General features: G+C 40.7%; 8 protein-coding genes across 9 annotated transcripts; 4 read left to right on the forward strand and 4 right to left on the reverse strand.

The window, feature by feature from the left end:
• Window positions 1-502: 502 nt before the first annotated feature.
• Window positions 503-4,533, forward strand: LOC126785088 (casein kinase II subunit alpha-2-like). The gene is made up of 10 exons (XM_050510675.1): window positions 503-752; window positions 1,108-1,237; window positions 1,357-1,551; window positions 1,706-1,863; window positions 2,257-2,347; window positions 2,441-2,506; window positions 3,417-3,499; window positions 3,668-3,731; window positions 3,854-3,922; window positions 4,140-4,533. Exons 1-10 carry the CDS (start codon window positions 667-669, stop codon window positions 4,191-4,193), a joined length of 996 nt encoding a protein of 331 aa, XP_050366632.1. The 5' UTR covers window positions 503-666; the 3' UTR covers window positions 4,194-4,533.
• A 116-nt stretch (window positions 4,534-4,649) lies between these two features.
• LOC126785089 (uncharacterized protein At2g23090-like) lies at window positions 4,650-5,493 on the reverse strand. 2 transcript variants are annotated; one of them, XM_050510676.1, is made up of 4 exons: window positions 5,422-5,493; window positions 5,156-5,324; window positions 5,015-5,055; window positions 4,650-4,896 (listed from the first exon to the last, which is right to left on the reverse strand). In XM_050510676.1, the coding sequence occupies exons 2-4, from the start codon at window positions 5,226-5,228 to the stop codon at window positions 4,777-4,779; spliced, it is 234 nt and encodes a 77-aa protein (XP_050366633.1). In that variant the 5' UTR covers window positions 5,229-5,324; window positions 5,422-5,493; the 3' UTR covers window positions 4,650-4,776. The 2 variants fall into 2 exon arrangements, with proteins under 2 accessions (XP_050366633.1, XP_050366634.1); XM_050510677.1 differs by lacking the exon at window positions 5,422-5,493 and having other exon boundaries at window positions 5,156-5,351.
• Window positions 5,494-6,929: 1,436 nt separating this feature from the next.
• Window positions 6,930-8,836, forward strand: LOC126783622 (acyl-CoA-binding domain-containing protein 3-like). The gene is made up of 2 exons (XM_050509125.1): window positions 6,930-7,631; window positions 8,547-8,836. Exons 1-2 carry the CDS (start codon window positions 7,082-7,084, stop codon window positions 8,552-8,554), a joined length of 558 nt encoding a protein of 185 aa, XP_050365082.1. The 5' UTR covers window positions 6,930-7,081; the 3' UTR covers window positions 8,555-8,836.
• An 876-nt stretch (window positions 8,837-9,712) lies between these two features.
• Window positions 9,713-10,747, reverse strand: LOC126784266 (putative glycine-rich cell wall structural protein 1). Its single transcript, XM_050509744.1, has 2 exons — window positions 10,461-10,747; window positions 9,713-10,386 (listed from the first exon to the last, which is right to left on the reverse strand). The coding sequence occupies exon 2, from the start codon at window positions 10,370-10,372 to the stop codon at window positions 9,713-9,715; it is 660 nt and encodes a 219-aa protein (XP_050365701.1). The 5' UTR covers window positions 10,373-10,386; window positions 10,461-10,747.
• Window positions 10,748-14,402: 3,655 nt separating this feature from the next.
• Window positions 14,403-17,133, forward strand: LOC126782079 (subtilisin-like protease SBT1.7). Its single transcript, XM_050507241.1, has one exon. The coding sequence runs from the start codon at window positions 14,547-14,549 to the stop codon at window positions 16,854-16,856; it is 2,310 nt and encodes a 769-aa protein (XP_050363198.1). The 5' UTR covers window positions 14,403-14,546; the 3' UTR covers window positions 16,857-17,133.
• A 356-nt stretch (window positions 17,134-17,489) lies between these two features.
• On the reverse strand, window positions 17,490-18,493 carry LOC126784267 (uncharacterized). The gene is made up of 4 exons (XM_050509745.1): window positions 18,382-18,493; window positions 18,036-18,176; window positions 17,708-17,733; window positions 17,490-17,525 (listed from the first exon to the last, which is right to left on the reverse strand). Exons 1-4 carry the CDS (start codon window positions 18,491-18,493, stop codon window positions 17,490-17,492), a joined length of 315 nt encoding a protein of 104 aa, XP_050365702.1.
• A 1,260-nt stretch (window positions 18,494-19,753) lies between these two features.
• Window positions 19,754-22,362, forward strand: LOC126783642 (subtilisin-like protease SBT1.7). The gene has a single exon (XM_050509147.1). It carries the CDS (start codon window positions 19,776-19,778, stop codon window positions 22,101-22,103), a length of 2,328 nt encoding a protein of 775 aa, XP_050365104.1. The 5' UTR covers window positions 19,754-19,775; the 3' UTR covers window positions 22,104-22,362.
• A 206-nt stretch (window positions 22,363-22,568) lies between these two features.
• On the reverse strand, window positions 22,569-23,887 carry LOC126783646 (protein arginine N-methyltransferase 2). Its single transcript, XM_050509152.1, has 3 exons — window positions 23,574-23,887; window positions 23,080-23,475; window positions 22,569-22,997 (listed from the first exon to the last, which is right to left on the reverse strand). The coding sequence occupies exons 1-3, from the start codon at window positions 23,848-23,850 to the stop codon at window positions 22,684-22,686; spliced, it is 987 nt and encodes a 328-aa protein (XP_050365109.1). The 5' UTR covers window positions 23,851-23,887; the 3' UTR covers window positions 22,569-22,683.
• Between the last annotated feature and the right edge of the window lie 1,366 nt (window positions 23,888-25,253).

The raw sequence follows: 25,253 nt of genomic DNA on the forward strand, positions 1-25,253 counted from the left end.
GGTTGTTTCATATTTGATCAATACATCTAAAAGGTGAAAAATATGGAGGAGCCAAAATATGGTGCAAAGGTGACGGTGCTACTATGAGATGGATTGAAGACTTGAGTATAGAAAAAGAAGTTGATCAAATTTCAAATACGTACATATTGCACCTATTGATTGCAAGTCTCATAGACCAACCATACAAGAAAGAAATGCAACCATGGACTCTATGCTCAACAAAGCAGCCAAATCAAGCAATAGAATTTTATCTCCTACAGGGCTGCAATATACACCATTCAATTCAATAATCTTAAAATTAGTGTTACTTTGTTTGAGTTGTAAACTTGTTAACAAGAATGCAACTACAACAGCTAGAATTTTACGTAGGTAGAAGATCATTTTCTTGTTGTTTATGTTCATTTAGTAACTTTTGCCATATTTTTTACCAAGTAAAGTAAATCGGAGAAAATGCTTCGCAAGTCATAAACCCCTTCCTCTCTTATAAACGAGTCCGTTTGAAATCGGATTCTGGAACACCACCAAAACGAAACCAGCTATAAAAAATGATATAAATATTTCCCAAGGAAAATCCGCGGTTGCTCTCCTACTAGGGCAACGTGGGTTTGCCGCCATATCCTCCACCGGAATCTTCAAAGAATCACAGCTCAATCCCGGTAGCCGGCCATGTCCAGGGCTCGTGTCTACGCCGATGTCAACGTTCAGCGTCCCAGAGATTACTGGGATTACGAATCCCTCGTCCTTCAATGGGGGTAAACTCAGCCCCCTTTATATCTTTATCAATTGAATTGCTCCTTCGTATTTTTATTCTAATCTGTATTATGAATCCTTAGGTTTAATTATCTATGTTAATTGCTGGATTAGGTTCTTAAACTAAAGCTAGACTGGTTTCAATGTTAGCATTTGGGATTGCTGAATCAGATAGACTTGACAAATCCAGCTACAACATGCAAAGATATTGATTGTTGAATTAGCCATATTATTGAATATCCTTGGTGATGTAATGGTTTTGTAGATGATATCCAGATTTGTTTGGAGTTTTTTTTTTTTTTGATTCGGAACGTATATGTTAAGGCGGTTCTCCTTGACTGTTTTTATTATGATCAGCGAGCAAGACGAATACGAGGTTGTTCAGAAGGTTGGGAGAGGAAAATACAGTGAGGTGTTTGAGGGTATAAATGTAACCAACAATGAGAAATGCGTGATCAAGATCCTTAAACCAGTCAAGAAAAAGAAGGTGTGTGTGTTTTTTTTTTTTTTTAAGTTGTGGAAATCCTACAGAACAAGAGTTGTACATTTCTGATCTAGTGTTTCTGAAACTTGGTATGTCATAGCAATTGTTTGGTATTCATGCAGATTAAAAGGGAGATAAAGATATTACAGAATCTTTGTGGTGGTCCAAATATTGTGAAGCTACTTACTATTGTCAGGGATGAGCTCTCAAAAACTCCCAGTTTGATCTTTGAACATGTTAACAGTACGGATTTCAAAACACTGTACCCCACACTGACGGATTACGACATTCGCTACTATATATATGAACTTCTCAAGGTTTCTCTTATTGGATCAATTTACTAAACGTTCATTAATTTTCCTATCTACTCTCATCTCTTCCCCTCTTTGATTATTGTGATGAATGTGCCGAACATAAATAAATGAATTAGCTGATGCATTCTTCTAATAAAGAATGCCTCTGTAATTGCAGGCATTGGATTACTGTCATTCACAGGGCATAATGCATCGAGATGTAAAGCCTCACAATGTTATGATTGATCATGAGTTGCGGAAACTTCGCCTGATTGATTGGGGTCTTGCTGAATTCTATCATCCTGGCAAAGAATACAATGTCCGAGTAGCTTCAAGGTAGATTCAATCCAATCCACGAAATTAGTTTCTCATTGGACTTCTGAAAGAAACTATGATTGATTCATAGAGGTCGGATTTGGGGTTCTATCACTCCTATCCACCCAAACTTCCAAAACTCTGGCAACCTTTGATTCTTTGTTCTGTTGAGTAAACAAGGGTAGAAGTTGTTACCTTAAATAATAGCTGTAGAAATTGTTTACATGCAAACCTGCAGTTATTAATCTAAGCTGTAATCAGATTTCTGTTGCTGAGGAAGTTAAGATACAGTGTACTAACTCAACAATGAACAGCAAAAATAATTTATTACTTTAAGGATAAACTCTTGTGTTGTCTCATTCACTATATGTTACCTTCTAGAGAAAGTTGACATACTCAAATGCTGTTTATCAGGCACTATAAAGGGCCTGAGCTCCTTGTTGATTTGCAAGACTATGACTATTCATTAGACATGTGGAGTCTTGGCTGCATGTTTGCAGGAATGGTAAGCCTCATGTCTCCCTGGTGCTACTCTGTATAAAAGTTTCTTCTGTTCACCATGAAGATTTCGTTAAACCAAGTAATATCTTTCTTGCAGATATTTCGCAAGGAACAATTCTTTTATGGTCATGATAACCAGGACCAGCTTGTGAAAATCGCTAAGGTAACTTTTGTTTGATCCACAGCTCAAATATTCTGCTCATTCACATATATGTGCTAAATGTATCTCAGCTTGTCAATATTGGTTTAGGGCTGCATGATTTAAAATCGCCTGAAGTTTATCTAGTACTTACCGTTGTTATTCGTGATTTGGTTTGTTGTGAAATTTTGCATGCTTAAGTAGTTCAACCAATATTGTTGTGACAAGCTAAAATTTGGACAGATTTTCTCTCTGTATCAGGTGCATATATTCTGTTGTTATAACTTATAACTAAGCTTTTATTGTAGCCATAAAGGTTCACAGAACTTTATGGCTGTTGCATTAGGTTTGCGGCATATGTGTTGAAACGTGTCAAATTCTCAATTGGTAGTTTTCTCAAAGAAGCTAAAAATGCTTCAGTCTTGCAGCAATTAGCAGGAAAAGCCTGTAAGTGGCTGAGAGAGACAACCATCAATGCTTAAAACCTCATTTAATAAGTTCCACTGTGACAAAACACCCAACTCCTATCATAAATATCTGCTAGCAGTAATGACTTGAAGCTTACCAGAGAGAACACATAGTGGAAATAAGGTCATATAATAATTTGAGCAGCTTCTGTTAGGTAGGGAAAATGCCCACCAATTTGGGTATCACCAAATGATATTTTTCTTATCTTCAACTTTCTTCTCCAAGCATTGATACGGGTGTTGTGGAAGTCATTAGTGAATTGTCATTCTGCAATATGTTTGTTGTATTACTGGATGTACCGAAGTCAGCATGTGCTTGTGCTTTTTTTTTTTGAAGGAATTCAGCATGTGTTGGATCAGAAGATTCATTTTACTTTGTCTGCTGTACTGTAATTTCATAAATAGTAGCACGTACAGTGTAAAGACTTGTGTTGTATGTGAAATTATGTAGATGATTTCTATTTCAGGTTCTTGGAACAGACGAATTACATGCATACTTGGCTAAATATCATCTTGTGCTTGAACCTCAGCTCGAGGCTCTTGTTGGAAGGTATACTTGTGATCTTTATTTTGCAACTAATGTCAAAACAAAAGGATGATCATAGTTTTGTGAGAATTTTCTATTTCTGTAGTCGGACAAAAATTAAAGTGGTAGAGTGAAGAAAACTTGTTTGTAGCGAGATACTGACATGCAATTTCTCTTTGAATTATGATTCAGTCACAGCAAGAAACCATGGCAAAGATTTATTACTCCAGACAATCGACATCTTGTTTCTTCAGAGGTAAGTCGTATAAATCTCTCCTCCACCCCCTAGACTTGTGGAAGATCTAGCATATGTTGAATATGTTTCTCTTTACAGATTGGTGATTGACTGGTGATTCTTTGGTTTTTTCTGACATCCAGGCCATCGATTTTCTAGACAAGCTTCTTCGATATGATCATCAGGAAAGGCTTACAGCAAAAGAAGCGATGGTATTAGTTAAGATTTGGCTGCTGTTTTTTTTTTTCTCATTCCCTTTCTTTTACAAAATACACAGAATCCCCAGCGCACTCGCTCTTACACTAGCACAAAATTATTTAGATACATAATCATGAATGTTATAACAACTTATGTTTGTCGCTGTTCAGACTTCAGAATATAAATTACTTTGATTTCATGAGACTTAAGTTTTTCTATTCCATGTTTCAGGCTCATCCATACTTTTCAGAAGTGAGAAGCGCAGAAAATAGCCAGATGCGGTAACACCGTCCAAAACTATGGAGAATCTTTGTAAGCCAGGAAGTGCAGGTGGCTGCTGTTACATCATACTGATTACATAGCTTAGATTCATCGCACCTAGATTTTCCTTTTTGTTTTATCTTTTCACTCATTGTATTCTTACTTGTTCCGAGTGTGTACAGTGATATCAATCACTCCTTCAATTCTTTGAATGATTTTTGGGTTTGGATCCATACATTGTATAAGCTATAGCTTTACGACTTGAACCCCTGGAATCTCTGTTTACAATTTATAGGTAAATGTGTTGGAATTTACCCAGAAAGCATTGTTATCAGCATTTGATTGTTTCAAACATCCATTTACTCTGGCATGCGTATGTTACGGTAGTGATGCTGTTTGTTCTGTCTGCTGATACTATATTTGAAGTGAATATACCCAATGCAACAAACATTCACATATACATAAAAATTCAGATGGAGATCTTTATGCAGATGAAAATCCATTAATCTTTCAAAGGAAATTTATGCAGAGCATCCCCGGAGGTCAATCAGAGTATGATTACAAGGGGGGATGTCGAACACATTTCATCTAGTGATATCAGATTGTTTCATTTTTGAAGATGAGGAAAACATGCATAAACATCAGATTTGGGATGCTTTGCCTCTGCGTGTTCCCTGCACTTGACCTCAGTTGTGGTGCAGATAAACGCCTGCATGCATACCTTGCACTGCAATCAAGTCAAATTTCTCAGTCGCATCAGAAGTTCAGAACGATAAGCAAAACATGAAATGAAACACAAAAAGAAAATCTTGATCAATAAGATGAGAGGAGGGCAATAATTTTACTTGGATTGTCATTGCTTTCTTGTTCGAGTCAAGCTGGCTTCCTGCAAGAATGAGCTTATTAGTTGGTGATCTAGACATGACTTGTCGAAAAAGCGAAGAAACTGAGCTCAAGAACCCCAAAACTGAAAGGGGGTGAGGTACCTTTAGCAGGTTTTTGCTTCTCCAAGTTCCTCAGGCGAGCCGTCTTCGACTTCTGACCGTTGCCACCACCCATTTCTTCTCCTTGTCTTGTTCTTTGAAGATTTAAAGCAAGCTAGATATATATGGATCAAATACAGAGCTCCGAAGTCGTTTAAGAATGACTAAGAAGCTGTGACGATAAGGACATATATAATAGAATGATTAGAATCATGATCAGTTAGGTACGAAGTATTGGAGCCACGAAAAGACGAAAGAAATGCAGTAACCTGTTTCACACTAGAGAAGATGATGGTTTCGTCTAGATCAGCTTGTCGAACAAATCTATACCACACATAGTGCTAATCGCATTACTTATACTACACAGCTGGAGCTCACAACAATTTGTGGTAGTTGCATTTACTTAACTTGAACCAGATAAAACTTAGCGCAATCTTTAAGTGGTGGAGCCATATATACCATCACCACCACCGCCCCAGCAGACAGTGATGCTGTAGTAAATGACTAAATGGCTTGTCGGAAAGAAACCACCGTCGTCGTATGTCTTTCTGGCCTGCACAAGTCTCATATGCACCATGCTCCCTTTCTTCAACAGTTGGTTGTTTGGTGGTGGTTTGGAAACTAAGGCAATGAATTGAAATAGGGTTTGCCATCCTCTCCCATTTTAATTCCAATAAAGGATAATTTGCAAGTATCAGTGACACGCTGAAACTGATGATAATTGAATTTGCGTCCATAGTTTTGTGATTTTCATCTGAATTATCTTAAGAGAGGTAGATTGTTCCCCGGAGGGACTATTGTTTAGAGTTCAGGCTAAAATTCTTTTTGACAGGGTTTACACTAAATTGTTTACAGATAACCATCGTGCTTCGTCATCCATTTTTATGTCGTTGAAATTTTTTAACACAGTCGCACACTAAAGTAATGTCAGTGAGTCAGTGGTGTGCACCAGTGCACCACCGTCACTTTCGTCGGGCTACTCTCTTGCCGGCTACTTCTACTTGTGGGCTTTTACAAGTGGCCTTGGGCCTCCTAAATATTGTGTAACAAAGGATGGGGTAGAGATCTACTTGTGAAATTTAGAGTCGAGAACCAATCGATTGGATCCTCGTATAAAACATTCCGCAAACTATTTCTAAAATTTTCAAAGTTTCAGACGAGAATGTCTATAGAAATGCGTGCTTGATCTAACCTCAGGAAAGTAAACAACGATTAGACAAACAAACGAATCCGGAACCAAACGAGGATAAGTACGGTGACATCAAATTTTATTGGACAGCCCCACAGTAGAACTTCTCAAAGGAAAATATTTTAAACGGGGACTTCCCCACCACGTGACTATGGGGCAGTAAGTTCCTATTTTACCTCCACTTAAACTAACTACTATGTTCTTATTAAACAAGTCCCACCACCACTTGAAATGATCTCCTAATTGGCTGATTCTATGAGTACAGAAAAGAGCTCGATTCTAATTCTTTGAGTAAGATCAGAGTCCTCCAAGAATAGTAGACCGCAAACGTCCAAATCTCCACGTGGCCGACTACGACCTACCCAAATGCACATGACTCCATGCACCTACCGTCACCGCCGTCACCCAATTACATGACCGGATAAGAACGAAAACGCATACCCAAAAAAAAAACAGAGACAAAAAATTGACCAAAAAAGGCACACAGTGAATGCATGACAAAAATGGCTTGAATCCCAATGACATTACGAAACGTGTCAACCCTAAAAAGTGACGCCAAGGCAAAAAGAGGAGAAGAAGAAGAGCAGAATTAAAATCTCAAGTACATGCTTTGGCTCTGCTCTGCAAATACCCCTTTTGCTTTCTTATTTTACTTCTCTGTTTTTTTTGTTCATAATTTCCATCTCCAAAAACGCTTTCGGTTTCGGTTTGATTTGGACTTGCTGTGATTTGATTTGGATATGGAGCTCGTTCAGGACTTGGTTTGGACGGCGTCGGTGGCGCTCATCCTCTCTTTCTTCGTCGCCAAGCTCGTCGCGATGGCCATGGCGGACCGCGAACAAGACTCGGCGGAGTCCAAAGTCGTCACGGAGGAGGTGCGATTCGAAGAGAAGAAGCTCAGAGTCGAAGAGGTTTATCAGAGCCAGAAGAGAGTCCAATTCGCCGCCGAAGTGGAAGCGGTTGATCGGTTCGAAGGGAAATCGGAAAATGAAGAAGCGGCGACCGTTGAATTTGTGGAGAAATCCGATGACGGCGGCGCGGAGGTGTCGGTTGAGAAAGCGATTGACTCTGATCGTCGACGTGGTTATGAGGATGAGGAAATTTCGGAGAATAGACAGGTGGAGGAATCCCCTGAATCAGCACCAAACGACGTCGTTACTGCGCATTGCGGTGAAGCGGTCGGGGTCAAATTGGGAAATTACAGCGATGAAGATGACTGGGAAGGAATCGAGAAGAGCGAGCTGGATGAAGGTTATACTGCCGCGGTGAAATCGGCTCCCCCTGCACAAGGTTAGGTCTTTGCTGTAAAATCTCAGGCTTCGACTGTTCACTGTGTGCAAAATTGGTACTAGAAATTGATGTTATCCTCTCTCTGTTATATATAATTGATTTGTGTAGCTATTCATTTCTTTGTGTGTGCTTGTTTTACTGCTCTCGGTTCTGAAATGATAGAGGTAAAAAGGTAGAGTGATAACAAGAAAGATAATTTGAACCGAGGTATATAACGGTACTACTAATCTCTAAGAAGAAAATGTGAATTGCTGGAATATAATGCAGGCATCACATGGACCAGTATAGCATTGCTAGAAAGAACTAGGTGGATTATTATTTGATATTGCAATGCGTAAACGAATGATGTTGAAGCAAAATGTTGGAGAGTCTCATGAGGTTTCATATATAGAATAGATAGATGAGGCCGAGAAGCCTCGCCAATCGTCATGTTTTATTTTGCTTCTTGTATGTTTGCATTGTGGCTGCCAGATACTGTGATAAGCATAGCTGCTTACATATGTTAATTGTAGTGTCTTGGTGCTATTTTACATTCGTGGCTGATAGTTTATTGAACTGAGTAAGAGAAATGAACCAAATGCACAGAATCGTGAACTAAAATGTTTCTCAAGTTTGATTGTCTCTCAGAGTTTAGCTAGTCTGGGATTACAACATATGATATAAGTCGGTCTGGCACATTACTCGTAGTAAGCTTCTTGATTTATCCCTTGCTACACTTTCTTATCTTGTAAGTCCCTAGTTCGTCATAACTTATGCCTCCAACCCTCAAAGATTTTCTACTTCAGGTTATAAAGAATCTAGTCCCTTGAGCTTTATAAACTAGAGTCTCCAGCTGTATCTAATTATACGAGGGACACGATTAGTAACGTACAATACTATGAGGAGGTGATACATAAATCTTGTTTGGTCCAACAGGTTATTAGACATTGGATTGCTGGTGGTCCACATCTTGAACCACACGTTCTATTCCCCTGAGATTGACTAGTTTCAGTATAACTGTAATAAGAGTAGATATCATCCTACTAGTATACTAGAACAAGAGTGTATTAAACAACTGCGGTGTAGGGTAGCTCATAAAACTGGAGTTTAAGGCTGTTTCTGAAATTAGTTACGAATCAAAAGAACATACCCTTTTATCCAGAGGACAGGGTGCCCACAGTGAATGGTTTGTGATCCCAATCGAGAGCACCACATTGGCACATTCCAAAACGATCTATTATCTCTTTTATATTGCATGTATCGCCAGATATGCAAGGGAATCACGCTCCAACTACCTGGGAACTCGACCAATCTACATTGAGAAGTTATCTGAGTTAAACATAACCCATTCATTTCGAGTGTTTGTAAGTTGCAACTATAGTTTTTTCACCTTTTGTGCTTCTATGCATGTTTAGTAGTCATCTTCTCACTAGGCACTGTTGTCTCTTTTGGTAGTAGTTCAACCATGACACATCTTCCTAAAGTTCTTTAGTTGAATTGTCTCTGCAATCTGTTTCATGAACCGATGCTTAGATTAATGGATGTTTATGAGATCATGGAGTTGCAAGAAATAATGGTTGGACTTCGACAATTGGTAGCTTGTAAAATTCATTAACCCTGCAATTACAAGGTATTTCCAAGTTTCGAAGTTCTGTGCAACCTCTTTAGTCTGTGCTTAACATCACAGATATACACCAAAGGTACAAACCAAGTAAGCATATTACATGGAACTCCCAAAATCACCTTCTTGATTCCCCTTCCTGTAACCTTCTTGATTCCCCTTCCCTTTTCCATATTCCTTGCTGATTTTATGCAATCACTGACTTGTCATGAAAGCTGGGGCATGTAGTTTATACTTTATACTGAATACACTTCTCAGTCAAGCACACAGGAAGTGTATAATTCGTGATATACAGGGATTACGTGTTCATGAATCTTTCCAGGGTATGAACTCACTAAGAATGCTTTGGTACTTGTTAATGCATGATTCAAGTCATTTAATTTGTTTCATATGTAGATTAACAGAAGAAGTGCAGCACTAAATCATTTATTGACAAAATAAACCGGAAAATCATCTTATTCTAGTTAAAATAATCCTGGACTTAGTTCTTCTCATCATGATTATATCCCCCACCACCACCACCACCACCGCCGCCACCCCCACCTCCAGCACCAAATCCTGGACCTGACCCCATACCAAAGCCTCCCCCATGTCCACTTCCTCCGCTACCATTGCCAAAGCCACCACCTCCTCCAGCTCCTCCACCCCCATTGCCATATCCCCCACCATTACCGAATCCGCCGCCGTTACCATAACCACCACTGTTACCAGATCCACCTCCATAACCACCACCATTGTTACCAGATCCACCACCTCCTCCATAGCCACTGCCACCATTTCCTAAACCACCCCCACCGCCTCCATAGCCACTGCCACCATTGTCTACACCACCTCCACTACCACCAGAGCCATAACCAGACCCGCCCCCATAACCTCCTGCTGTCAGTTCTTCGTAGGTAGTCTCTTTACCGCGCCAACTCTGGAGCCCCTTGTCCAGTTCATCTCTGTTATAAGACCCTCCCCCGAAACCACCTGCAGTCATTTCGCCATAGGTAGTCTCTTTACCGTGCCAGCCCTGGAGCCCCTTGTTCAATTCATTTCCCTTGTGTCTCAGAGACCTCCCTGTAGCTTCAACAGAGACGTAGCTTAACAGCCCCATAGCCAAGAAAATAAGACTCCATGAAACCTGGCTCCTTCCCATGAATAAACCTGTACCTTCAAAAGAGAGAGACATGCTGTCAAATTGTAGTTTACATCAGAAAGAGCGAGAAAGAGAGAAAACTACTCACCACAATATGATCAGCTATTTCTTTAGCTTTCCTATCTCCTGATTGTGAAGGATTTTGCTGTGCGTTTGTTTTCTATATTGGCAGTCCAGAAATGAGAGCTTGGTAAGAGGGTGCTACCCTAGATTTATAATGTGGTAATCCGTTCGATTTTGGGGTTCGGAGAGCCGAGCAGGAGAATGACAGGAAGGCATGCCTGCCTGCGGGATTGGATGAGGAGCTGATTCTGGTGAGGGGAGAGCTTTGCATGATCGCATCGGAGAACTTGATGCGTGATCTTGCTCCCTCTTGATTTTTAAAACCTCATGGCTAACGCATGTTGGGCCTAACAACGTTATATAACTAATAAAACAAACGTCATAAGATATTTGAGGGTGGGTTCTTGGTTGGAATTATCCTTTGCGTCGTTTCTTTGCTCTTTGTATACATTTTTTGTTTTGTTTTTTGTTTTGGAGAGAAATCTATAAACCCGTTAAAGAAGATAAAATTTCGAGATTTAGATGTACTTTCAAGTTTCAACTACAGGCGAAACCATAGCCTTCCCTAAAGGCTTGTTGACAGTTTGTTACTATTTCAAATTCTTACTTTACGAATTACAATCATCTAATTATGAGGTTGGTTGGCAACTTGGCAAGCAATATTTTGGGGGCGTAGTGCGGCTGTTGTGGCACCGGTGGCGGCAGAGACGTATGCAGAGGTAGATTATATTGGTGGTATTACGATAGATAAAATCTTGTGTTGCATTTATCTTTTTGTTTTCCACAATAAAAATGAAAAAAAATTATTGGAGTTCTTTTGACGAAGAGAATAATTAACCATACTCTTGTAGGTGAGCCTCATATCAGTCATATGTCTGTTTGTGATGGATACGTTCATGCTCACGTTGAGATTAGAAACGTAGAATGACAATCCAACCATGCTAATGAACCTTGTGAGCGTTCGTACGTTGAAGTCTAGTGTCTCTAATGATGGTTCACTCCGATTTATTATCGGACTCTTAATAGACTTCCATTTAGGTACACAACAAAAGGACTATTATCGTATTATTTGGTGTCCTCTTTTTTTTGATGTAACAGACAAATGGATCGGGGCCTAGGCTGCTTGGGCATCTCCTTTCTTTGTATTCAATTATTCATGCTTTCTTTTTCCCCCATGCAATCACCTAGGTGTTGGGTCCATTCATCGTCATCGACATGCCTTATTATTTCAGCAACAAAAACACCATCTTCATACACGTCTATTTCAGCAAGCGAAAACTCCATATTCATAGTCCAAATCTTCATAACTAAATTTACACTACGTCTATTTCACTTGCCTTTTCCCCTACATCATACGATTTGAATAGGGATGATGTCCACACCACTTATTATGTCGTGATTCATGCAATATGGTCGACCTTGAAATTCATGGCACGTAAACTCTGTTAAAACTAGTCATATTTCGAAAGACATAATTACTTCTTTTCAACAATCCAAAAACTAAAATGTACACAAACTGGAAATCTCTCGTAAAACAGTTTTCTAAGGCCGGCCGCCTCAGCCTGCAACCCTCATCGTGGTACCATGCAAACACTTTGATAGTTTTGTTCAATATAAAGTTATAATTAAACACATCGCACACATATATTGATTGGAATACAAAAGTAGATTAAGGCCTTAATGTTTCCAATAATTGAGCGGAGGTTAGCCATGAATATTGGGAGTGGTCCGTTGTAATCAGAAAAGACCACTCAACATACATACAAATGAAATTATGTGAGAAACTTGACTTGTGAAGAACCCCTTTGAAATTATTTTGGCGTCTTTTGGTGAGAGAAAATGACATTTAAGCTGCAATTATCATAGAAATATTGTTATTGATATGCATGTGGCAGTTGCTTCATCCATAAGCCAGCACACCACCATTTTCAGTATCATTTTATGTATGTAACTATATATGTAAGTATGTAATTAAGAAATTAGACCATCAACTTAAGCCATTAATTACAATAATTGCATGCATGTAGACGTTTTTATAATGATTCTAAATGGTCCACGAAATTATATTTGGGGTTTTCCCAAATTGAAGAGCAGAAACGACATGAGAAATTGGCTCACGGAGATCTGTGATGGTGGGTGAATTGCATAAGCAGGCAAAACAATTGAGGGGTCACAGAAACAAGATCCCGTCAGCAGCCAACTCTCAGTAGTTTGGACTTTGGAGATTCTTGAAGAACTACGCTGTGTGATGTGAGGAGAATGAGCATCTCCACCTGGCTTTGCTCTCTTTCACAAACTAGTTCTCTCTTTGTTGTTGTTGTTGTTGTTGTTGTTTCTCCTTCATTCACTTGGAAATCAATCCTATCTCATCAATATCTGATTGAGCTACCTGTATTGGCTTATATGCTTCCACACCACGTTGTTGATTGGTTTGGCCAAAATGTTGACACTAGGCAACCCCATTTCATTGCTGATTTATTAGATCTCTTGTGCACGATTAGAGGTTGTATTAATTTAAGCAAATTAAAAGTTTTTGGCGTTGTGTTTCTCATTTTTTGATGCAATACTCCTTCCTGAGGTTCGTGTTGTCAAATAGTGTAATTATGCAGATGGACACTGTGCTCGCTCATTTCATTACGTATCTTGAAATACCATCAAATATTAAGAAATAAAGTTTAATTTTCATAGCTTACATATAGTTAAGGTTTTCATGAGCCTCAATCAATGCCTCAATGAATGTTCTGTTTCAAAATAAATCTTGTACCATAAATAAAAGAGAAGTCTATAATTCTACAATGGTTAGAGATGATATTCTATATGTACGTTTACCAAAAGCTTCCACTCAACAACCAATACTAGTGGTAGGGTACCTTCCAGCTAATTGCAACCAAGTAGAAAATAGACTTGGGAGGGAAACATACCACACATGCAAGTCTTTTTCTTCCTTTCTTTCGTAGTTAGATACAACTTAATTATGCTTATCACAAACAAATTATTCAATGCTCTTGGCAATCCTCAATTGGTTCATACTTCAGTTCACACCATTATAATCTGATAAGACGCAATCTATGTCCATGCAAGCTCAGATTCCCCGGCCAATATCCCTCCATTTCGGTAGTTGGTGTATATCTGTATGATATATCTCTACAAACTTTCCTGGTAAGACTAGAAGTTGTAGCCATGATTTTCATCCTCAGCAATTAGCACCACGATAATTAATGTCTAAGCTGATATTAGTGGGACTTCCACTATAACTTTCGGTTCGATGTCAAAAGATAGATAAAATAAGCAACGTGTATATTGGATTTAGAAATGACTGCCCGATTTTAGGGTTGCAAGCAAAAGAAAGTGTATGAAATCAAACTCTATCTAACCTTAGCTGAAGCGATAATGGAGTCTTCCACGTAGTTTCTTGCTAGGTGGAAGTGTGGAACACAGAGATAAACATATGTTTGGGGGAAGATTAATTCTTGCCCTGAACACAGTCATAGGTAGATTGTCGAGTTAAATATAGGAAGCTGAAGTTGAGCAAGCAACAACAAATTTGCTAAAACCAGATCATAATCTAGTGCCAGTATAAATGTGGATAGTGAAATGAGTATGACCTGCACAAGTGTTGCACAAAGTAATTGCATAGTGACAGATTTTGGTAGGCGGAAGCGTATTGAACACCTCAAACCTTTTCACTACGCTTTAAATCTATTGCCAGACATGTTAGTTTTCACTAAGCTTAGCACAGATCTAACCATAAGAGAATAATGGCAGTTTATCACTAATGATTGAAATGAGCATAATTTACCAGCATTCTTCTTTCCCTTCAATCATAGTACCACCAATAATGTAGGTCCCTATCCATTTTCAGTCCTGAAAAAAGAGTACAAGAATCAAATTTGCTATTATAAAGAGGTGGTTACAAAGTAAGAAAGAAAAAGAAAAAAAGAAAAAAAAGAAAAATCGTGTAGCATATAATTGTGCACCAAGTGGAGAATATTTAAATAGAGAAGTATCGCAAGGAATCTCTCTCAGTGCCTCTATATGTGAATTTCACTTCCGTCGGCACTAAGAAATTTGTTCTTGATTCTCATAAGCTCATCAGGTTCGATCCAACAAGATGAAGAAGGCGCCGGAATTCTTGCTTCTGGTAACGCTCATCGTTCTGGCTATCACTCACATCTGTGAGGTGGTAGCAGAAGAGAGTAAGCATGTGAAAAAGACGTATATAGTTCACATGGACAAGTCCTCAATGCCCGCGAGTTTTGAGGACGACCATGTCAACTGGTACGGCTCGTCGTTGAAAGCAGTCACCGATTCAGCTGACATGCTTTACACGTACAAGACTGTTATCCATGGCTACTCAACGAGGCTAACTGCACAGGAAGCCGAGCAGCTCGAAAAGCAGCCAGGAATACTCTCTGTCCTGGAGGAACGGAGGTACGAGCTTCACACCACTAGGACGCCGGAGTTTCTTGGACTAGGCAAAAGTGAAGCTGTGTTTCCGGCTTCGGAGACGGTCGGTGAGGTGATCATAGGAGTGGTGGACACCGGTGTGTGGCCGGAGTCCAAAAGCTACGACGACACTGGTCTTGGACCAGTGCCGAGTGGCTGGAAAGGGACATGCCAGCAGGGAAAGACGTTCAACTCTTCGAGCTGCAACAAGAAGCTGATTGGTGCTACGTTTTTCTCAAACGGGTACGAAGCAGCGTTTGGACCTATTGACGAAAGCGTTGAATCCAAGTCACCGAGAGACGACGATGGGCATGGAACTCACACCTCAACCACCGCGGCGGGGTCAGTTGTTACAGGAGCTAGCTTCCTTGGTTACGCCTCTGGTACAGCTAGGGGTATGGCGCCGCAAGCTCGTATAGCTACTTACAAGGCTTGCTGGCTTGGAGGGTGCTTTGGTTCTGATATCATAGCTGCAATGGAGAAGGCTGTTGAGGATGGGGTTAATGTTTTGTCTTTGTCTATTGGTGGAACACTGGCTGATTATTATAGAGACACGGTTGCCATTGGAGCCTTCTCTGCCGCGGCGAAGGGTATTCTAGTGTCGTGTTCAGCTGGAAACGGTGGACCGGAGGCAGGGAGCTTGTCCAATGTTGCTCCTTGGATAACCACTGTGGGCGCTGGAACATTGGACAGGGACTTCCCGGCTTATGTCAGCCTTGGAAATGCTAAAAAATATACAGGTATATCTCTATACAGGGGAGCAGCCTTGACAAAAGGATTGATTCCACTTATTGATGCTCGCAATGCGAGCAGTTCAAGTGGTGATTTGTGCAGTCCAGACAGTTTGATTCCGGCCAAGGTTGCCGGGAAGATTGTGGTGTGTGACCGAGGGGGAACTCCGAGGGTTCAAAAGAGTCTGGTGGTGAAAAAGGCCGGTGGTGTGGGAATGATTCTGACCAACACTGAAACATTTGGAGAAGAGCTTGTTGCTGATGCATATTTCTGTCCGACAGCAGCAGTTGGCCAGAAAGCTGGTGATGCAATAAAGAGCTATATTGCATCGGATCCTAATCCAACAGCAACATTTTCTCTGGGAGAAACAGAGTTAGGCGTCCAACCTTCACCAGTGGTGGCTGCGTTTAGCTCAAGAGGACCGAATTTTGTCACACCACAAGTGCTCAAACCAGACCTGATAGCACCAGGAATGAACATCCTAGCTGGATGGACTGGCGCAGTTGGACCAACTGGACTTCCTGAAGACACGAGGAGGGTGAGCTTTAACATCATTTCAGGTACATCCATGTCGTGCCCACACGTGAGTGGACTCGCAGCCCTTGTCAAGGCAGCTCACCCTGACTGGAGCCCTGCGGCCATCAAGTCTGCTCTCATGACCACAGCCTATTCAAACTACAAAACTGGAGAAACAATCAAAGATGTTTCAACTGGAAGTGCTGCAACACCTTTCGATTATGGTGCTGGCCATGTGAATCCAGTGGCAGCTCTTGACCCTGGCCTTGTCTATGATCTTGCTGTGGAGGACTACGTAAGTTTCCTCTGTGCCTTGAATTATACCGCTGCTCAGATCAAGCAAACCACTAAGAAGGACTTCACTTGTGACTCAAGCAAGAAACACAGCCTCGGAGATTTGAATTACCCGTCCTTCTCCCTTGCGCTAGAAACATCTTCAGGCGTAGGGGGCGGTACTGGTGCATCAACCACTCTAAAGTACACAAGGACTCTGACCAATGTGGGTTCCCCAGCAACGTACAAGGTCTCCATATCTTCACTGACCCCAGCAGTGAAGATATCTGTCGAACCAGATTCACTTACCTTCAGTGATTCATATGAGAAGAAGTCATACACCGTCACCTTCGTTGCTAGCTCTTTGCCATCAGGCACTGCCAGCTTTGGTCGGTTGGAATGGTCTGATGGGAAACACATAGTCGGTAGTCCTATTGCTTACACCTGGGTATAGATTAACATTCAAGAACTGATCTAACTTCAGATCAGGTTATTTAAGGTTCCTGCATAAAACCAATTGTATATCTTTGCATGTGTCGTGAATTTATCTGGGAACTCTCATGGTATCCCAACAACTGAGCAAAGTATAGCCAGTTGATGTATTTCATAGTTCAATGTTGAAATTAAAGGAGGAAAGAACAGATGGTAAATAATATTGATTGTACAGGAAAATGTGTCAGGAATTGAAAGGAATGCTACTTTGAACAGTATTTTCTAATTGTATTCATATAATCAAGCTATATGATATCGGTTTCGAGGTTTAGTTAGAGCGCACAGTTGATGCTTCTATTCTATTTTCCTATGTTGCACGGACACGGCGCGACACGGCAAATCTCAAAAACTCCTCTTTCGACACGGTTCCGACACGATAAATAAAAAATATTTATATATAATTTTAATACATAAAATAAATTAACAATACTATTATAAAGTTGTAAAATCTATCAATTGCATAACAATGTTTAAGAAATAACATTAAATAGTCAAAATGCAAGTGATAAAGTGCATAGTTTAACATCATACTATAAAGTTTTCATAATTTAGTTAAATTAAACTTCTCAAAAAGTCATAAAAATGCATCAATAACTTAGGAAATTCGCACTATCTCCATGACCTCTAATACCTACACATTTAAACCACAACAATTACAAAGCTAGCCAATTATATATGAACCTAGTAAATCTTCTCATATTGATCAAATATTCAAATATAATTTACCTCCATATAGCTAGGCCGTTACATCATTATACAGAAAATACAGTAAACACGAGGTTTCATAATTCAAAAATTGAGTGGAACTCTTACCTTCATCATTGCTCCAAACACACCATCTACACAAGCAACACAACCACAAAAGGCAATCAACAACATGGTGAGACTGGATTGGCTATGCAACTCATTAAAACGAACTACGATTTTCCAGGTTCTGTGCAAGTTAAAGGAAGAAGATATATTATTTCAAGAACAAACTTATCCTTTCCAATCTCGGGTGACAAATCCATCCACTTCCACTATCGGACAAAATTGCGACTTACATTCTATTTGATCATTACAGACGATTCAAGCCTAATGAGTTCATATCCAATCCAAAACATGAAATCAGCAGAGAAACATTGAAGGAGCAAAGTTTCACCTTTTATTGCATCCGGCTTGTATGATTTTCTAAAACTCTCAACCAAGAAAGCGTAAAAGGGCTTTGCTTTATCCGGCGCCATGGCCACATGAAAATCAGGCTTGTTACCCTTCAGGATTCCATACAATGTAAACTGACTCACTGTCAATCCACAACAAGTACACATAAACCATAAACCCTCAACTTCATAGTAAAATTTGTTCCCCTCACAAAAGAACAAAACTTTCACAGTTTCACCTGAACTACTTACCTAGTAAAACTAGTTCCCTCAAAAAATCAAAACTAGTCAATTTAAGCTAAGCTAAGAGAGATTTGAAATGTAGAGGGATAGTGGGGATGTACAGACATGTACTCAGCATCGGAGCCGGAATCGGACTCGTGAAGGCCGACGAGGACGAGATGGTGCGGCCCTCCACCTCGACGCTGGCGGAAGCGACTCGATGGACGACGGCTGTCATGGCTCTGATGGGGATAGCTCGATTGGAAGAGAGAGATGTGGGTTTGGGCCGTACAGTTGCAAAGGCTAGAAGCGTTGAGAGGCAGTAGAGGAGTCACCGACTAGAGACAGAAGCTCCGTTGCCGAGTAGAGACCGACGCTCTGTTGCCGAGTGCTGACCAGAAGGGGAGTCGCAAGGAGAAAGGAGAAGCAGAACGGCTGCGAGACGACACGATGCGATTTTTAGGTTTTAAACGGAGCCGTGTCGGTCAACGTATCCAAACGTCAACTTTTTCCAATACGCCACGTGACGTGTCCGATACGGCAAAAAGGCGTATTGGCGTGTCGGGACGTGTCGGATACAACGACACGCCTCTGACTGCCGTATCCGTGCAACATAGCTATTTTCACTTATTTAGTTGTCACTGATAAACTAAAGGACTCCATAATTGGGTGATCTCATCACTCTACAACAGTTGCCTTCAAGCATGCATCTCAATTATGTTTGATCAACAGAGTCTGCCTATAATATTGTTTCCATCTTCCTATATATGACCAACAAATCGAATTTTCTATTTTCAGTATTTTGTAATGTTCTGATAAAACTCAGATTCTGAGGAATCAGGGAAACATAAGTATACTTGTCATAAGTTCATATAACACTGAAATCCTCGCAAAATGGCATCACCTAATCACCTAATATATTGATTTGTTAAAGCAACACGTTCATATGCCTTGCATGTCTTGGTAGAATTTTACCAGATTCTAAACCAGAAGAGAGACAAGACTAACCTCTTTTACTGCTTACTTCCAAGTTTCCTTAGCTCACTTGGCTCTGAGAGACAGAAAATAACATGAATATTTTGTTCACTTTTTCTGTTTTTGAAGAATGAAAAGGAGAAAAATAATTAGATGCCCTCCTTGACTACAGTGCACACATACACCCACATTGCCCTCTTGGAGGAAAGTACTCGGATTTGAAGGCAAAGATGACCAGAAAACTAAACTGTGTGCGACTATATGATCAAATATATTTCAGATGTTAATGTGGAGCACATTAATCGGATCCCATCACGTTTTTCCAATTAGATCCCTGAATTTTTACTTTATCTCTAATATCAAAATGGAAAGATATATTTCATTGGGCATGTTAGTTTCATTGGTCCGTAAAAACAGTATATTATCAAAACAAAGTCTTCTCAGTTCCATGTGAGTATTCAATTTCATTGTCGTTACTTTTACTGTGAAGTTCGAACTTAGAAGAGAACACCTCTATTGCTTGAAACTCAAAAGCTCATGCTGGCATGGCACAAGTCGGGAAGATGAAGAACGTACCTCTTTTCATGCTTCTAGTAAGCCTTCTGATTCAGCATGCCTCTAACATCTGCGTCATAGCAGAAGAGAGAGATCAGCAAATGAAGAAAACTTACATAATTCAGATGGACAAGTCAAAAGTACCAGCAAGCTTTGACAATGACCATTACCATTGGTATGGCTCATCTTTGAGATCAGTGTCGGCTTCAGCAGACATGCTTTACACGTACCAGAATCTAGTTCACGGCTTCTCCGCCAGGCTAACGAGTGAGGAAGCTGAGCTGCTCGAAAAACAGTCAGATATTCTTTCAGTCCTACCTGAGATGAGATATGAGCTTGATACAACTCGGACACCGGAGTTTCTTGGAATAACAGGACAATTTGAAGCCGTCTTTCCAGCATCAGCCAATGTGAGTAAGGTGGTAATTGGAGTTGTAGACACTGGTGTATGGCCTGAGAGCAAATGCTACAACGACAAGGGTCTTGCACCTGTGCCAAGGAGCTGGAAAGGGAAGTGTGAGGAGGGTAAAAACTTCAACTCCTCGAGCTGCAACCGGAAACTGATTGGCGCCAGGTTTTTCTCGAAAGGGTATGAAGCAGCACACGGACGCATAAATGAAATGGTAGAATCAAGATCACCAAGAGATGATGACGGCCATGGAACTCACACCTCAAGCATAGCTGCTGGTTCTCCTGTTCCAGGAGCAAGCTTCTTTGGCTATGCATCAGGTACAGCACAAGGAATGGCTGCACAAGCACGTATTGCCGCATACAAGGCATGCTGGGTTGGAGGGTGTTTCGGCTCTGACGTTTTGGCTGCAATGGACAAGGCTGTTAAAGATGGTGTCAACATTTTATCGTTGTCCTTGTCCTTTCCAGGAGCACAGTACGACGATCCCTCCATAGACATTGTTGCCATTGGAGCTTTTTCGGCCATGGCTAAGGGAGTGCTCGTGTCATGTTCGGCTGGAAATAATGGGCCAAATTCCTACAGCTCATCCAACAATGCACCTTGGGTAACCACTGTGGGTGCAGGAACACTAGACCGGGACTTCCCAGCTTATGTTACTCTTGGAAATGGAAAGATATACAGATGTATAGCACTCGATCATGATACAGTACCATTACCTACTGGTTTAATTCCTATTGTTTATGCTCCTAATGCAAGTAACTCCACAAGCGTTGTTCAATGCGCTCCTAACACTTTAATTCCTGAAATTGTTGCCGGAAAAATTGTGGTATGCGATCGGGGAGGAAGCAGGGTCGAAAAGAGTGTGGTGGTAAAAAAGGCTGGAGGTTTGGGGATGATTTTGGCAAACACAGCATATTATGGCGAAGAACTTGTGGCCGACCCCTATCTCTTGCCAACTGCATTGGTTGGCAAGAAAGCTGGCGATGCAATAAAGAGATATATTGCCTCCCATGGTAATCCGAAAGCCACACTGGTTTTCAGGAAGACACAGTTGGGCATCAAACCCTCACCAGTGGTGGCGGCATTCAGCTCCAGAGGACCCAACCCAGTCACTACAGCAGTACTCAAACCAGACTTGATAGCACCAGGAGTGAATATTTTAGCTGGGTGGACTGGTGCAGCCGGACCAACTGGACTACCTGAAGACAAGAGGAGGGTGAACTTCAACATCATTTCAGGTACATCCATGTCATGCCCACATGTGAGTGGGATTGCCGCCCTTCTCAAGGCAGCTCACCCAGAATGGAGCCCTGCTGCCATCAAATCTGCTCTCATGACCACATCCTATACAAGAAAAAATGGAAAACCAATCAAAGATGTGGCTACTGGAAAGCCTGCAACACCGTTTGATTATGGAGCTGGGCATGTTAACCCAGTCGCAGCCCTCGACCCAGGACTTGTGTACGATCTTGCAGTCAAGGACTACCTACGCTTCCTCTGTGCTATGAATTACACAACAGAAGATATAAAGAAACTCACTCACAGAGACTTCACCTGTGACTCGAGCAAGAAATACAGAGTTGAAGATTTCAATTACCCATCTTTTGCTGCTACTATTAATACATCTGATGAAGGGGTGGGGGGAGGATCTGTCAATTACACTAGGACTCTAACCAATGTTGGTACCCCAGCAAGATACAAGGTCCGAGTAACTAAAAAATCCCCATTAGTGGAGATCTTGATTGAGCCTAAATCATTGAGTTTCAGCCAAGCAAATGAGAAGAAGACTTACACAGTGACTTTTATTGCCAGTCCTATGCCATCTGGTACAACCAGCTCTGCTTACTTGCAGTGGTCCGATGGGAAACACGTAGTAGGTAGTCCTATTGCCATTGAGTGGATTTAGTATCAACAGCATTGCTAAACCCGATCTTAGTCCAGATCATGGGGCAAAGAATGTATCTAGAGCTAGGCCAACAATAAGATTAAGTTATTTGTTTCCACAACTACAAGAAATAAAACTCAAATATTCCAATCAGACCAAAACATCTGTGATCATGTTTATGAGTTTCTTAACCTGTGTGAGAGATTTCCATAAGCACTACTTGGCATAATTCAAAGACCATTCTCTTACTGATTTTTCTTCTGTTTTCTTTTCTTCTACATTGCATCTGAAGAAAAATAGATACATTATATTTTATCTCATGGTGCTATCTCTCAAATACACTAACTTTGCTCAGGCATTTTCTTACCAACAACAAGACCAAAAATGCTGTTATGCAACAGTGTTCCCTAATAGGTAACTCTAACAAATGAGCAAAAATTTATTTAGTTAAGTTTGTCATCAGGTTCCAGTGAGCACAAGAAGTAATGAGAAGCAGCAAGTGTAACATCGATTAAGCAGGCATAAAAAAATATCAAAGAACCATTTGAAAATGGTAAAGTTACAATGACACAAGCTAAAAGTAAAATCTACGATCCAAGTATCATTCTGAATCCTCCAAGGTCTGACATACAGGGAGGTAATATGTATCAAGCTGCCAATACTTCTGTTTGACACCCTCCCAAACTTGCTCTCCTAAACAATCCTTAACAGGCAAGGGAATGAACTGTGTGGAGTAACCCAAATTCTGAAGCTCTAGCTGAACTATGTGACAGTAAACTACATGGAAGAATGCATTACCTCCACAAAGTCCATTGAAGAATGAGTAGATCCCCCCAGGCTTCAGCAACTTCGGAAGTTGTTGGTGAAACTCTCTCAGGTCATCATAATACTCTCCATACGTATCAAAGAAAATCCCTGAACAAAAAACAAAACCGATGTCACATTCAAAAGCTCGAAAAACTGAAAAGGTCACACATTCATATCCACATTCACTCACCATCAAAAGTCGGAAGTCCGTGCACAACATCCTGCCACCGGCCACAAATGATTGTCACATTTTCCTTCTTATCCCAACCGGCATCAAGCATGCGCTGGTAAACATCACGGTGAGCCTCAACAATAGTATGGGAAGCAGGGGAGTATTTCTGAATGGCAGTGTCCACCAGACCCATCCCGAATCCAATGTTCAATATATGACCCCCATTTGAACACACTGCTTTCGCGTGTGCCTCCATCAACGGATTCTCCCAAGCCATCATCACAGCCTTGCTTTCGGCATCCATCAACTTATCCTCACTAAAGCTCACTCTATCCTCCAAATACTCATCATTGCACACCCCATTGTCATTTTCCCTCCTAGCAATTGTTCCTAGTACCAACTCAGCTTGAATCCCTAATTAACATAAATATAATTAACAATTTTTACTTCATATAAAATCAACACCAAAATCAAAAATCAAGACTCGTTTTTTTCTATATGAATCACTTTACCGGCATTGAGGAGGAGCTCGTAGGCTTCTTCGTGACCGGCGTTCATGGCGAAATCGCCGGCGGAGAGATTGGAAGGGTTGAGAGCGTTCCAGGGGGCACCGGCTTCAAGAAGGGTCTGCACTGCGGCGGCGTGGCCAAGCTTGGCTGCGTGCATAAGGGGGCTGAGGCCTTCGCCGTCGAAGTAGGACACGTCAGTTCCGGAGTCTATTAGAGTTTTGAGCTTGTCGGCGTCGCCGTTCTTGGCCGCCTCGCATAGTTGGTTGCCGCCTTCTTCCATGTCTGTGAGACTCGAGTGTTACAGTGTAAAACCCCTTGATTGCGGTTTATCAACTAATGAGAAATTCGTGTTACCTCCGCTGAGGTTTCTGATATTACGCGAATGCCCCCAATTTCCAATTAATTTATTTATATGATTAGTTATATGATCCAATTTGTTTTTCTGAAAATAAAAATAAAATAATAAAATAGTATTCAAACACACACGAAGTGTATGGCTGTATGCAAATAACAATAACAATTGTGTCTGTGATATATTTATATGCCATCCATAAGTATTGAGAGGCGTTGTATCTCCTGGTTTTACTCATATCAATATGCACACTTGTTTTTTCTAAGACATTTGAGGAAACTAAATTGATTATATAGCACGGCATAAACTCAAAAATTGTTCACAGTGTTTGCTCGGTAGAGCTTTGATATTTTATACCTGGTACTTTATAACACAAACTTAATACTTTGAATTTATTTTCAGAGAGGGAGATGTGCATATCGAAAATATTGGTGTGATGCGGTAGTAGTTGCGACTTATGAACAGTCAGTTGTAATATATATAAGGATTTTCAAGTACGGACGTCTGTACCTTACGTAAGGTACGGATTCATCGATTCCAGTGACGGCAGGCCACAACGGCAGGGTATACCATGATAACTGCACTCCCCACGTCCCATAGGTCCCGTATGTGTCGGTCAGAGCTCTATCGGCGACCGGTCGAAATTGCGAAATCACCGGAATCTGCCTAGAAACTTGATTTTTGCAGATTCCAGCCGCCGTGGGTCGCCTATGGAGCTCACATACGAGATCGCCAGGAGGTGGGGAGTGCGACTGTGCTGGTATGCCACACCGTTACGGCCTGCCATCGTCGGAATCGGAACATCCGCACTTGAAACGGCATAATGTGTAGATCACTTTTGTAAAATTTCAGCTAAAATGGAGGTATTTAAGGCATTCAAAACTGTGATTTAATTTATAAGCACAAACGGTTCATGTTTGACAGATTTGGTGCGTCAATTGCTTTCGCCAAGTTTGATACCTTAATGATCACCATTTTGGCTGAAATTTTACAGGGGTGATCTACACATTAGACCCTAAAAGTTGAACGGTGGAGACGTTGTAATGTAGTCGAAAAGTTGGTTAATGAGTTATTCATTTAAAAGACCAGAAAAAGATTCCTTAGTGGAAGGAACCTTTATATATATATATATATATATATATATATACAGTCCTTCTTGGCTGCAGAGGTCCGCACCAAGATTTTGGTGCAGATTTCCATCTTTTTACCACTTTTTGATCAAAGTGTCTCATCTCCACCGTCTAGTATCTATATAATATTGTGTAGATCATCTCTGCAAAATTTCAGCCAATTTGGTAATCGTTAAGGCCCTCAAAATTGCGTTTTTCTGT

Source organism: Argentina anserina, chromosome 2 (genome assembly GCF_933775445.1).
Source record: "Argentina anserina chromosome 2, drPotAnse1.1, whole genome shotgun sequence".
Taxonomy (NCBI): Eukaryota; Viridiplantae; Streptophyta; class Magnoliopsida; order Rosales; family Rosaceae; genus Argentina; species Argentina anserina.

What these genes read in the sequence shown, in the direction of transcription:
- LOC126785088 (XM_050510675.1), top strand. Translation starts at nt 667, where the DNA reads ATGTCCAGGGCTCGTGTCTACGCCGATGTCAACGTTCAGCGTCCCAGA. An exon ending in GCTGCATGTTTGCAGGAATG is followed by an intron (nt 2,348 to 2,440) that starts GTAAGCCTCATG and finishes TCTTTCTTGCAG; the next exon opens with ATATTTCGCAAGGAACAATT. An exon ending in GACATCTTGTTTCTTCAGAG is followed by an intron (nt 3,732 to 3,853) that starts GTAAGTCGTATA and finishes TCTGACATCCAG; the next exon opens with GCCATCGATTTTCTAGACAA.
- LOC126785089 (XM_050510676.1), bottom strand. Translation starts at nt 5,228, where the DNA reads ATGGGTGGTGGCAACGGTCAGAAGTCGAAGACGGCTCGCCTGAGGAAC. An exon ending in GAAGCAAAAACCTGCTAAAG is followed by an intron (nt 5,056 to 5,155) that starts GTACCTCACCCC and finishes TCATTCTTGCAG; the next exon opens with GAAGCCAGCTTGACTCGAAC. An exon ending in AGAAAGCAATGACAATCCAA is followed by an intron (nt 4,897 to 5,014) that starts GTAAAATTATTG and finishes ACTTGATTGCAG; the next exon opens with TGCAAGGTATGCATGCAGGC.
- LOC126783622 (XM_050509125.1), top strand. Translation starts at nt 7,082, where the DNA reads ATGGAGCTCGTTCAGGACTTGGTTTGGACGGCGTCGGTGGCGCTCATC.
- LOC126784266 (XM_050509744.1), bottom strand. Translation starts at nt 10,372, where the DNA reads ATGGGAAGGAGCCAGGTTTCATGGAGTCTTATTTTCTTGGCTATGGGG.
- LOC126782079 (XM_050507241.1), top strand. Translation starts at nt 14,547, where the DNA reads ATGAAGAAGGCGCCGGAATTCTTGCTTCTGGTAACGCTCATCGTTCTG.
- LOC126784267 (XM_050509745.1), bottom strand. Translation starts at nt 18,493, where the DNA reads ATGACAGCCGTCGTCCATCGAGTCGCTTCCGCCAGCGTCGAGGTGGAG. An exon ending in CAAGCCGGATGCAATAAAAG is followed by an intron (nt 17,734 to 18,035) that starts GTGAAACTTTGC and finishes TTGCTTGTGTAG; the next exon opens with ATGGTGTGTTTGGAGCAATG. An exon ending in TGTTTGGAGCAATGATGAAG is followed by an intron (nt 17,526 to 17,707) that starts GTAAGAGTTCCA and finishes TTAAATGTGTAG; the next exon opens with GTATTAGAGGTCATGGAGAT.
- LOC126783642 (XM_050509147.1), top strand. Translation starts at nt 19,776, where the DNA reads ATGGCACAAGTCGGGAAGATGAAGAACGTACCTCTTTTCATGCTTCTA.
- LOC126783646 (XM_050509152.1), bottom strand. Translation starts at nt 23,850, where the DNA reads ATGGAAGAAGGCGGCAACCAACTATGCGAGGCGGCCAAGAACGGCGAC. An exon ending in CGAGCTCCTCCTCAATGCCG is followed by an intron (nt 23,476 to 23,573) that starts GTAAAGTGATTC and finishes TATGTTAATTAG; the next exon opens with GGATTCAAGCTGAGTTGGTA. An exon ending in CGGACTTCCGACTTTTGATG is followed by an intron (nt 22,998 to 23,079) that starts GTGAGTGAATGT and finishes TTTTTTGTTCAG; the next exon opens with GGATTTTCTTTGATACGTAT.